The sequence below is a fragment of the Salvelinus sp. IW2-2015 genome, unplaced genomic scaffold (genome assembly GCF_002910315.2).
Source record: "Salvelinus sp. IW2-2015 unplaced genomic scaffold, ASM291031v2 Un_scaffold809, whole genome shotgun sequence".
Classification (NCBI taxonomy): domain Eukaryota; kingdom Metazoa; phylum Chordata; class Actinopteri; order Salmoniformes; family Salmonidae; genus Salvelinus; species Salvelinus sp. IW2-2015.
In genome coordinates this window covers 412,473-425,709 of record NW_019942619.1, presented here as the reverse complement: position 1 = coordinate 425,709, position 13,237 = coordinate 412,473, and the positions used below count along the sequence as shown (strand labels likewise).

At 41.1% G+C, this 13,237-nt stretch overlaps 1 protein-coding gene across 1 annotated transcript in view; it reads left to right on the top strand.

Moving 5' to 3' along the window:
* prim2 (DNA primase subunit 2) overlaps window positions 1-13,237 on the top strand; it is a 111,178-nt gene that overhangs the window by 79,738 nt on the left and 18,203 nt on the right. The window contains exons 11-12 of the mRNA XM_024136222.2: window positions 11,173-11,299; window positions 11,606-11,688. Of these exons, the coding sequence (XP_023991990.1) occupies window positions 11,173-11,299; window positions 11,606-11,688 (210 nt within the window). The remainder of the gene's footprint in view (window positions 1-11,172; window positions 11,300-11,605; window positions 11,689-13,237) is intronic.

Sequence of the window (13,237 nt, the reverse complement as noted above, 5' to 3'; positions counted from 1 at the left end):
GTTACTTTGCCGACGCCTCCCAAATCAAATATTCTTCAGTTATACAGTCACTAGTGAAAGTCTACACACCCCTTGCACAGTTATCACATTATGCTGCCTTAAAATGAAATCTAAAAAGGGAATAAATGTGTTTTTTCCTAAAAATCTACAAAACCTATTCAACATTTCACTCTGCGGTCAAATATGGTAAAATCAAAGGATTTATTTACAAGAAACTTTGATTTGCTTTTCGAAGTTAATTTTTTTTTACAACTCCTCCCATGCACATTTTAGATCTAGAATTCGAATTGTTTTGCTACTGATGTACACAACCTACTCCACATCTCCAAAGTGAAAGAATTAGATAGCATTTTCTAAATGAATACAAAATAAAAAACCATGGTGCCTTGATTGTGTATGTCTTCACACCCCAGAGTTAATAGTTGGTGGAAGCACCTTTGGCAGCCATTACAGCTGTGAATCATTTTGAATAAGATTCTACCAACTTTGCACAACTAATTCTTCTTTCACTTTGGAAGTGTGGAGTAGGTTGTGTACTACATCTGTAGGGCTAAAAAATCTAATGTAATAAATGTTTTGATGTCATTTTTAAGGCAGCAAAATGTGGAGACAGTGCAAGGGGTGTGTAGCCCCACTAGGCACTGTAATTGGAATTCACAAGATGTGTTTGTTTGGTTTTCTCAATCATTCACAGGAAGTGTAATGAAATTGGTTTGAAAAGAGATGAGCATAGATTATAAATTGGTATGCAACTCCAGGCTAGACCCTAATGACTGTTCATTACTGTAAAACTTTTATTCTACACGTTTTTTGTTTTGAGTTTGTGTAGTGAATTTAGTCTTGTGTTTGCTCATGGACAGATGGCTTGATAGATGGGCAAACAACAATGGATTGTTTCAGGAAATTGCAGAGCTGCRGTCATCAAAGCTTTTCAACATTGACACTCTTTTTTTTCCTCTTTTTTTTAGCAATGTAAACTTTAAAAACACATGCATCACTAGGCTTTGTTCTGCAGAGCTGTAAGTGCTAAGGGGTGCTTTTGAAGGATGACCACTGAGACAGAGGGCTGAGGAGGGAGAAGCAGCTCCCTGTACAGACAGCCTAAGGAGTCCACCAGGAGAAAGGGGATAACTAGTCAGTTGCACCACTGAATGCATTCAGCRGAAATGTGTCTTTCGCATTTAACTCAACCCCTCTTCAGGATTCTTAATATTCTCCACTGGTGTGCAGCAACAGCCCAGCACAGCCAGATTCTGCCTAAGTTACTGTTGCTGCCTGCCGCAGTGTATCCTGGGAAGGTCTCCAGACTTCAGTCTAAGCCTGATGGGATGTTTGAGAGCTAGGCTACGTGTAGGAATTTCACTCCCAACAGTTTAGCCTCATTGATCAGCCCCTACTATCTTTCTCTGCTCAAGTAAATGGTCAGACCGCGTCTAATTGAGAAGCATTTCGACATCGCTCTTGATAGAAGGATGATAATTCATGCCTATTGCAGCGTAAAATTGTATAGGCCCAATACTTGGAATGCAAATCCTGATATTATGTTCACTTATGCATAGAGCCGTAAGAGTGGTTGGTTGTTCTGTGCCAATTAGTGGCAAGATATTCTACAACTACTGTGCAGAATAGCTATGCTTGGTAGCTGGGTAGTCCTCTCAATCTTACCCTCTATTTCTCTACTGTCTACCAAGGTCTACTTTACTGTGTATTTTGATCTGTTACCTTCAGGCAGTAAGCGGTGTATAATTTATGGTAAAAACGCTGTCCCCTTGCCAATGTCAAAAAAGGCATGTGGTGTTCAACAAGCGCAGGATCGGCCCAGAGATAATAGGCTCAGACCGGTAGTATAGTATCGCCATTCATGCACACACACACACCTGCGCGCGCATACACGCAACACACAGACACGCACGCACGCACAACACACACACACACACACACACACTTGCAAAGCAGCTGCTGGTTTAATTAGAGCACTCCCTTTCTCCTGAGACATCACAGTCCACAGCACCAACGAGGCCTCCTCCATCAAGCAGCTCTACCTGGCTGCCCTAGACGCTGTTTACTCAACAAAACCCACCTGCGCCTCCATGACTTCCCACCACTAATTGACAGCGAGAGGAGACACTCAAGGGTGGCAGGGTGTAAAGTGGGTGGGACTCACTGCTTCTCGATCTGTGAGGGTTTCAAGCAGGTTTGAACGCTGAAGAAATGTGCCCTTGACTGAAGTAGCTGCTTTACTTGAGTTGCTCCAGTGGAAAAGTAATTCTGTGTCCAATGTTAAATCTATTTATGCAGCAAAATCGAAAGAGGTGGTCTTATTTGATCAGAGTCCAATTATTTTACTCGTGGCTGTCAAGGGCACATCATCTTAACTCTAAAGTAGCATCCTCTTCTCGTTGTCTCCTTTCCTTCATATCCACTAATCTGAAAACACAATGGGCATCATGAAAACTATAGCTCTTACACTGCCTTCATTTGTCTCATAACATCTGATGTAACAATGTTTATCTGCAATGTAATGCCCTCAAAAGTTCAAAAAATTTCAGTTGGGTTTTMATTTTTTTTTGCATATTTATCACCCCGATGATCTTTCCAAAATTAAGACTTGGATTAGAAAACATTTTGTGCATTGTTTTTGCAAGACTAATAACTTTGAGGACAATGGGTAACACAGACCATGCTTGTTTTTATTTGTACTTCTTAAAGGTAGACTTAGCAAAATGAAGTTGCCACAAGCAACACCGCAGATATTGAGATGAGCGAGATGCAACACTTCGCTCTCAGTCACACACAGTATCTGGGCATGTGCACGGGTTCGATTCACGCTGTTACAGCGTGGTATTCACGGAACCAAAATAGCGGAGAGGTTGAGCCTTGCACTTCAACGCTCTTAGTTGTTGCGAAAATGTACCCATTATGCTGTTTACTTTCTGCATCTACGTCATGTCACTGAGTCTACCTTTAAAGTTGTGGTTGAGAGTGAGAAATMAACACATTAAATCAATTTGAACCATCAGGAGGGGGTACTTGCTAGCAGTTAATGCTATTGATTGTTAGCCTGGATTAGCCAATACACTGTACTAATTGGATATGTTAACAGTTCCAGTCATTTATATTTTTTCACCTACAAAATGTGTTTATTCTGCATTTGTGTGATGAGCAGTAGAACAAACATTGTTTTGGCTTATGTCAGTGTGTGTCACWCCCTGACCTTAGAGAGCCTTTTTATCTTCTCTATTTGGTTTGGTCAGGGTGTGATTTGGGTGAGCATTCTAGTTTTTCTATTTCTTTGTTGGCCGGGTATGGTTCCCAATCAGAGGCAGCTGTCTATCGTTGTCTCTGATTGGGGATCATACTTAGGCAGCCTTTTTTCCACCTTTAGTTTGTGGGATATTGTTTGTGTGTAGTTGCTTTCTGCACTGCATGTAGCTTTACGTTCGTTTTGTATTTTGTTGTTTTTTCGGTGTCATTTAAATAAAAGAAAGATGTACGCCTACCACGCTGCACCTTGGTCCAATCCATCTCTAAACGAACGTGACAGTGTGCTTGCTTGTCATTTTATAGTATTTTTTTCTGCTTTGTTCCAACCTCCATGTTGAGTACCTGCCTTACAGTGTCTTGCAAAAGTATATAGACCCCTTGTATTTCTTCACACTTTGTGTTAAAGTGGGATTAAAATGGATTTAAGTATTTTCTACACAGAATACTATCTTTGCAMAAGTATTCAGCGACTATATAGGCTCATGATTTTTAAACGGTTACAGAGTTCAATGTCTGTGATGGGAGAGAACTGAGGATTGATCATTGTAGTGATTGTAGTGACTCTACAATTGTAGTGACTCTACAATAATGACCTAAATGACAGAGTGAAAAGAATACAAATATTCCAAAACATGCAACAAGGTACTAAAGTAATACTTAAGTTGGGGTAAACACAACACATCACTGAGTAACTGGCTCCTTATTTTTAAGCATGGTGGTGGCTGCATTATGGTATGGGTATACTTGTCATCGGCAAATACTGGAGTTTTTCCAGGATAAAAAGAGATGAGAAGGAGCTAAGCACAGGCAAAATCCTAGAGCAGGGTTTCTTGAACGATGCTTTGGGACCCAAAGTGAGRCCTAAATATGTGAGAGGTGGGTCACGAGTTATGAGTAAACATTTAGAATCATACACTATTTCTTCTTKATTTGGGTCATTCGAGGACAGTACATTTCACATTTGGGTCTCGAGCTTAAAAGTCTTAAGAACCTCTGTCCTAGAGYAAAACCTGCTTTACACTAGACACTGGGAGAGGAATTCAACTTAAATCCTCATTTTAAAAAATGTATACATTTTCTTCCACTTTGACATTGCAGAGTATTTTGTGTAGATTGTTGACAAACAAATGACAATTAAATTAATGTTAATCTCACTTGAAACCCAATKAAATGTGAAGAAGTCCAAGGGGTCTGAATACTTTTGCAAGGCTCTATACAGTTGAAGTCAGAAGTTTACATCCACTTAGGTTGGAATCATTAAAATTCGTTTTTCAACCACTCCACAAATTTCTTTTTAACAAACTATAGTTTTGGCAAGTCTATTAGGACATCTACTTTGTGCATGACACAAGTAATGTTTCCAAGAATTGTTTACAGACAGATTATTTCACTTATCATTCACTGTATCACAATTCCAGTGGGTCAGAAGTTTACATACACTAAATTGACTGTGTCTTGAAACAGCTTGGGAAATTCCAGAAAATTATGTCATGGCTTTAGAAGCTTCTGATAGGCTAATTGACATCATTTGAGTCAATTGGAGGTGTACTTTCAAATTCAGTGCCCTCTTTGATTGACATCATGGGAAAATCAAAAGAAATCAGCTAAGACCTCAGAAAAAAAATTGTTGACCTCCACAAGTCTGGTTCATCCTTGGGAGCAATTTCCAAATGCCTGAAGGTACCATGTTCATCTGTTTAAACAATAGTARGCAAGTATAAACACCATGGGACCACGCAGCCGTCATACCGCTCAGGAAGGAGACGCGTTCTGTCCCCTAGAGATGAACGTACTTTGGTGCGAAAAGTCCAAATCAATCCCAGAACAACAGCAAAGGACTTTATGAAGGTGCTGGAGGAAACGGATACAAAAGTATCTATATCCACAGTAAAACGAGTCCTATATCGACATAACCGGAAAGGCCGCTCAGCAAGGAAGAAGCCACTGCTCCAAAACCGCCATAAAAAAGCTAGACTATGGTTTTCAACTGCACATGGGGACATAGATCGTACTTTTTGGAGAAATGTCCTTTGGTCTGATGAAGCAAAAATAGAACTATTTGGCCATAATGACCATCGTTGCTTGCAAGCTGAAGAACACCATCCCAACCGTGAAGCACAGGGGTGGCAGCATCATGTTGTGGGGGTGCTTTGCTGCAGGAGGGACTGGTGCACTTCACAAAATAGATGGCATCATGAGGGAGGAAAATTGTGTGGATATATTGAAGTTACTTCTCAAGACATCAGTCAGGAAGTTAAAGCTTGGTCGCAAATGGGTCTTCCAAATGGACAATGACCCCAAGCATACTTCCAAAGTTGTGGCAAAATGGCTTAAGGACAAAAAAGTCAAGGTATTGGAGTGGCCATCACAAAGCCCTGACCTCAATCCCATAGAAAATGTTTGGGCAGAACTGAAAAAGTGTGTGCGAGCAATGAGGCCTACACACCTGACTCAGTTACACCAGCTCTGTCAGGAGGAATGGGCCAACATTCACCCAACTTATTGTGGGAAGCTTGTGGAAGGCTACCCAAAACGTTTGACCCAAGTTAAACCATTTTTGAAGGCAATGCTACCAAATACTAATTGAGTGTATGTAAACTTCTGACCCTCTGGGAATGTGATGAAAGAAATAAAAGCTGAAATAAATCACTCTCTACTATTATTCTGGAATTTCACATTCTTAAAATAAAGTGGTGATCCTAACTGACCTAAGACAGGGAATCTTTACTAGGATTAAATGTCAGGAATTGTGAAACTGAGTTTAAATGTTTTTGGCTAAGGTGTATGTAAACTCCAGACTTCAACTGTATATACAGTACCAGTTTAAAGTTTGGACACTCATTCAAGGGTTTTTCTTTATTTTTACGATTTTCTACATGGTTGAATAATAGTGAAATAACACATGGAATCATGTAGTAACCAAATAAAGTGTTAAATAAATCCAAATATATATTTTATATTTGAGATTCTAGAAAGGAGCCACCCTTTGACAGCTTGGCATTCTCTCAACCAGCTTCATGAGGAATGTGTTTCCACGTATGCTGTGCACTTGTTGGCTGCTTTTCCTTCACTCTGCGGTCCAACTCATCGCAAACCATCTAAATTGGATTGAGGTCAGGTGATTGTGGASGCTAGGTCATCTGATGCAGCACTCCATCACTCTCCTTCTTGGTCAAATWGCCCTTACACAGCCTGTAGGTGTGTTGGGTCATTGTCCTGTTGAAAAACAAATGATAGTCCCAGTAAGTGTCCTTTTAGTAGTGGTTTCTTTGCAGCAATTGGACTATGAAGGCCTGATTTCATGCAGTCTCCTCTGAACAGTTGATGTTGATGTGRCTGTTACTTGAACTCTGAAGCATTTATTTGGGCTGCAATCTGAGTTGCAGTTAACTCTAATGAATTTATCCTCTGCACCGGGGGTAACTTTGGGTCTTCCTTACCTGTGATTGGCCTCATGAGAGCCAYTTTCATCATAGCGCTTGATAGTTTTTGCGACTGCACTTGAAAGTTCTTAATGTTCCCGGATTTACTGACCTTCATGTCTTAAAGTAATGATGGACTGTCGTTTCTCTTTGCTTATTTGAGCTGTTCTTGCCATAATATGGACTTGGTCTTTTACCACAGGGCTATCTGCAGTCACAACACAACTGATTGGCTCAAACGCATTAAGAAGGAAGGAAATTCCACAAATTAACTTTCAACAAGGKACACCTGTTAATTTAAATGCATTTGAGGTGACTACCTCATGAAGTTGGTTGAGAGAATGCCAAGAGTTTGCAAAGCTGTCATCWWGGCAAAGGTTTGCTACTTTGAAGAATCTCAAATATAACATATATTTTGATTTAACACTTTATTGGTTACTACATGATTCCATATGTGTTATTTCATAGTTTTGATGTCTTCACTACTCATCTACAATGTWGAAAATAGTAAGAATAAAGAAAAACCCTTGAATTAGTTGGTGTGTCCAAACTTTTTTAACTAGTACTGTATACCCATGCATGACAAGTAGGCTATCCCGTTCAACTGGAGGCCCGTAGTAAATAAACGCTAGTGTTTACTAAAATATAATTATGCTCGATCTTATGGTATTTAGATGTAGGTATTTGTTTATTTTCATTATCCTACACTGAGACCAGAAACTCCTATTCTAACAGTTCTATTTGTTTCTCCCTCCACTCCTACTCATGACCCGGTCCTCCATATAGCACTTCGTTTTTCTGTAGTTTAGTAGTTTCTCATTCACTGCCCTTGATTGAAACCGGGTAATTAGGTAATTGACCCAGGAACATTGAGTGTCTGGCGAATCTGTACGTGACTGGCTGCATGCAAAACCCTTCCAAACTATTTAAATGCTCCTTGAAGGTGCTACAGGTTTTTATTATTCAAGTCACTCCCAGGATGTAATCTCTGTTTCCATCTAGTTCTATGCTTAATGTCTCTGCCGAAGCATTAGTCTTTGGAGTGCTCTCGCTTTTGCTGTCTGCTCTTGATACATTTCACACAGCCAGACAAGAAAGGTGGAAGAGCTGTGCTCTGTTCGCACCCTGACACTGAAAGAAAAGGCTTCCCGTATTGAAAAAAACAAAGCTTCTGAACATATATGGCGATTGCTTAGACTACTGCCGTAAAGTCCACTATGGGCTTGGACTCTCTGAAGAAACCTTTCTGAAGTTGTATTAAAATTGTATGGATTTTAAGAAGACTTTACATATGAATATATCCAATATCCTCTGTGCTTTCCACCTAAATCTAGAGCCAGTCTATAGCCTACAGTTCCCAAAATGTTAGACTACATTTATTTGTCARCCATAAAGGCAGGAAGTGCCTAACAATTATGTAGCATGTATGTAGCGTGTATCCTCAAGCTATTTACCCAACCCACTAATATAATGGTCTCTGAAGGCTGCACTTTTCTTAACCGCAACATCAGACAAATGTGCATTTAAGGAAGAGCCATGATGTATTGTGGAGTCCCTCATCTTCAATGTTGCCCTGAGTTTGCACCCTTTATTTGACAAGGTGTTCTTTGTCATAAGGCTTGTAGTGGTGATTAAAATGAAACGTGCTTTAATGGCATTACACATAAAATGGATTAGTCCTAGTGCCACATCAGTCACAATGGACTGTCTCTGAGGAGCCACGGCAAGGCTTGTGTACACACACACACCACTTATCCTTTCTACTCTTACACCATTGCCAACGTGTGTTGGACTGGAGATGTTAGCAGGCTGTACAGTAGGCCCACAGGGATTATGCATTATCCAACAGCCGTGATTATGCATTATCCAACAGCCGTGTCAACATGCTTTACTTCCTCTCTGCTCTGGCTGCTTTCTGTAGTTTTCACACAGCCTCTTCCAAAACCCTCAGTAGAAATGAGAGACTGTTTGGGGTTAAATTAAGTAGTACCGGCTGCACGCTACTATGGCTTGTATGTTTGTTTTTTTCCACTAAATTTTTCCACATTGAAGCCAACTTCTTAGGATCTGTTACCTCTTGGGATGTGTTTGATAAAGCTTTGAAATGAGAGCTTCATCGTTTTCCTGCATGTTGTTTTTGGTAGGTGTGCAAAACAGAATCTGAATGCTTTGAGGCATTTTTGGTATTGAAATAAATTATGAAATGGCAAAATGTTTCCATTGTGATTCATTATTGGATTAGCTAGCTTTTCAGTTACGGGTTACAGTTTAGCGTCAGACATGCCTTATATCAATCTCACTTCAACTAGCCTACATATTGCTGTCAAACATTGGAAAGAATAGCAGCTCTCAGGTTTTGAAATMACATTGTGTAAGCGAGCGCACACCGCACCGAATGTCGATCTGCCATTTGTTCACCGTTCATTTGGCGCCGCGTGTTTTAAAAAAAATATATATAATTTAGGGACCACCCACCCGTGGGTGTCTTACTGCTGATATTTTCACGAGGATGTACATGTAGAATCGGTTTGGACTCGTTTGGCACTCTTCAGAGATGCTAAGTAAACGCTACCATGCCTTAAAGAAAAGCTTGCAATTGCAAAGAAAAGAGCGCGCTGCCAATTTATTCCAGCTGGAATTTAAGATCAGTGATGGAAAAACAATGCACTTCCTCCAATGAGCATTTGCATACATTACTTTGGAAACAGTTGACATTAATACAGTAATTACTGTTATAAGAGAAGTGGGGTGCGCAGTGGCTCCGTGTGTGGCAGTCTTTCAGCGGAGCACTGAATGGCTGGCACTTCTGACACTCAATAGCTACGCCACTGTGTAATTAGACTGGCTTTATCTAACAAATGTCATTGTTGTCCTTGGAGCTCGGCTCCTTGTGAGTGGCTCTGACTGGATGGACCAGTAGGCATCCGAAAGCAGTGGCTTGTYACCTTTCAATCAAAGTTACCAACTTCACACTTTGTGTGGTTTCGTAGATGTACTTGTCAAAAAAAGATGAAGTCCTTTCCTTAACTATCTGTTCTCGATGTCCTAAGTTTTTAGTGTCAAACTCTCCGTGCTCACTGTCACTTATTAATATGCATGAATAGCAGTAACACAGGAAACTTTTACACAAATGTCAAAGCACCTACCAAAGCGCTCCTAGAACAATTTTAATACAGTAGGCTGTGATCTTTAAACTGGAAATGGCTTCCTAAATCCTTAGGAGCACCATATAATTAATATATGATTGGTGAATAGTTTTTATCGCTCCTGAGATTGCCACGATGCAGCTGGTCACCTTGTCAAGTCCAGGGGTTTTATTGCAACTGTAATGGATTATGATGAGTACCATCGTGATTAATGTTTTCTCGCTCTCCCGCAGCCCTCTGTTGATTTTACCATCAGGGGGAGGCCGTATTTCCCTTTTGAGCAGCTACAAGAGTACATATGATTGTTAAATTGAGTTCACCGCTGAGATTGAATGCAGTGACCCCCATCGAACGCAAACACTGTAATGGTTTCTTAAGCACATGCCATATATTTTGGAGCAGGACAGGAGGCGGACCCTTGGAGGTGGCGGTATCGACAGTAGGTCTGTCTGCAGAGAGGGGGAGAGCTGTTGCTATGGAATGGAAAGATTCAGATGCTTTAGAGCAGGGTTTCTCAAACTCTGTCCTCGGGACCCCAAGGGGTACACGTTTTGGTTTTTGCCCTAACACTATACAGCTGATTCAAATCATCAACTAATCATCAAGCTTTGATTTGAATCAGCTGTGTAGTGTTAGGGAAAAAACAAAACGTGCACCCCTTTGGGTCCCCYGGACTGAGTTTGTGAAACGCTGCTTCAAAGGTTCTGCTGTCACTGTTGAATGCTTCTTTTGATTTTCAGTGGATCAGCGGTTCGTTGGCTTTTCTTGAATTATTCAACTGAGTGAGTTTTGAGCACTTTTTTCCCCATATGTGTTTGTCATGTCTTATAGGCCTATGTATTTTTTTCACAAGGATTGKTGGTTTTGATTGTATCATCCACAACAATGGGTCCACAATTCAATAGGAACTTTCCAATAACAGGTTGTCTGTAGTGTATGGGCCTGTAATGTGACTGTGTGATTGGCGTTTTTACTGCTTTAAATCGGTCTCCTTATGTTAACGCCTTTCTGACAAATGATCACAGCATATATGTGAAGAGGTGTGCAGCCAGTAACAGGGAAGAGAGAGATGGAGGGATAAAAAAGAGATGGAGGGGGGGGGGCACTACCCATAATCCAGTAACGGCTGTCTGGAGTTTGGAAACACCTCTGCAGCAGGTTCCCTTTAATAGCTCAATATTTCATGGCGGAAAACACCCTGCCGCCACCGACATGATGTACGACAACGTCTCTGTTTTCACCCCCAACCTCCCGCACCCCCCATCCCTCCCTCCGTGCCCTCTTTCACTACAACCCCATGTCTCACCTCTCTTTTCTCTCGCTCTCTTTTTGCCTTGCAGTTTGACAAAGCATATGCCTACAGCATCCGCCACATGTTCGGGAAGGAAGGCAAGCGCACAGACTACACCCCTTACAGTTGCATGAAGGTGATTTTGTCAAACCCACCCAGCCAAGGCGACCAGCACGGTGAGTCATGGACCTGGAGAGATGCATGGTTATTGCACACGTGATGAGCCCTTTTTTATCGTTATTAGCCTTTTAAGCCTATAGCTTGGTAGCAGTGATACCGGTGAAAATTTGCTCCATGAAAAGGGTTATGTATGGATGCAATTTTCCCTATGAACCCAGCCATAACAAATGCACGGCAGTGTTTTGATTTCAATGTCTAATCGTTTGACCCATGCAACAACAACAAAAATTCCTAGCAGAGCTACTATTGTGAATACCTGCCATTCTCTCATGCCTAATTTCTCTATGACCTGGTGGTTGCAGGGTGTCCATTCCGACACAGTGACCCAGAGCTGCTGAAGCAGAAGCTGCAGTCCTATAAGGTCTCCCCCAGCGGCATCAGTCAGGTGGGTAAGGCCCAGAACACGCCTGAGGCTGTTCTGTTCTCTCAGATGTTCTGTTGTTAACCCATGGAACAATGCAACATTAACTGACTGCAGTTGTCACTTATATGTTCAGGCAGTCTCATCTACATGATTTACTTTGTATTGATGAATGTAGTTTAACCTGGTGATCTATTGTAATTATTTTTTACTGGCAATAAATAAAGTCCTAGATGGCAAGAAACAAACGCACATTACGGACGTAAAATGAACAGTACAGTGTCACCAAAATTGTTTACAAAAGTCAAGCTGCCTTAATTAGTCTGCCTTGAGCTCCATAACAATACCAGAAATGGAATTTGAAAGGAAGAAAGTTTAATTCTCTAAAAGTTAAGTATAGATTAGAATATGTATTCAGTACAGTGRAAAATGTAGATTGTCATCACACTTTTGACAAGGTTGACAGATTATTATAACACTAAGAAAAGTGAGGAATTAATAGCTTTTTCACAGCTCTTAGTAAAACAATGCAGTTGACATTTTTATACACCAGAAACATGGACGTGTTTAGTTAATACAGGGTAGAGGTCGACCGATTAATTGGAATGGCCGATTAATTAGGGTCGATTTCAAGTTTTCATAACAATCGGAAATCTGTATTTTTGGACGCCGATTTGATTTAACTAGGCAAGTCAGTTAAGAACACATTCTTATTTTCAATGACTGCCTAGAAACGGTGGGTTAACTGCCTTGTTCAGGGGCAGAACGACAGATTTTTACCTTGTCAGCTCAGGGATTCAATCTTGCAACCTTACGGTTAACTAGTCCAACGCTCTAACCARCTGCTTTACATTGCACTTCTTGAGGAGCCTGCCTGTTACGCGAATGCAGTAAAAAGCCAAGGTAAGTTGCTAGCTAGCATTAAACTTATCTTATAAAAAACAATCAATCAATCAATCATAATCACTAGTTAACTACACATGGTTGATGATATTACTAGTTTATCTAGCGTGTCCTGCGTTGCATATAATCGATGCGGTGCGCATTCGCGAAACAGGACTGTTGCGGGGTGCGCGCTAATGGCGTTTCGGAACAAACGTGTCACTAGTCATGGCTTTGCTGGAGGCGCCTTTCGTAAGGATGCCACTTGGGAGTACAGATTGGTTCCCTTTGATGCTGCCATGGGTTCAACACCTGCTTCGAGGGTGGCTGTTTGTCGCATGCACTGTTCTGGCCTGCCGTTTCGAGCCCACCGGTAGGCGCTAGTTTTGAGGAGAGGGACGGCCAAGCTTATACGGGCTGGTTACAACTTGGCGAATGACTAAGAGTCGCTCCCTTGAGAAGAACCGGCTTTTTCTAACACTATAGTGGCAAGAAGCAGGTTTATGGAGTGAAACTACTGACCCAACATGTTCGTCCACAGGTAGAGCCACGAAATAGAGCCCTCTAATCTCTAGTACATTTATAAGACTACAACTGGAGGAAAACTTCTCTACCCAAGGGCGTTTTAGGAATAATTGAGAGAATCTGCATGTTCAAAGGAACACCTTAGCTTTTCATATGTTCTCATGTT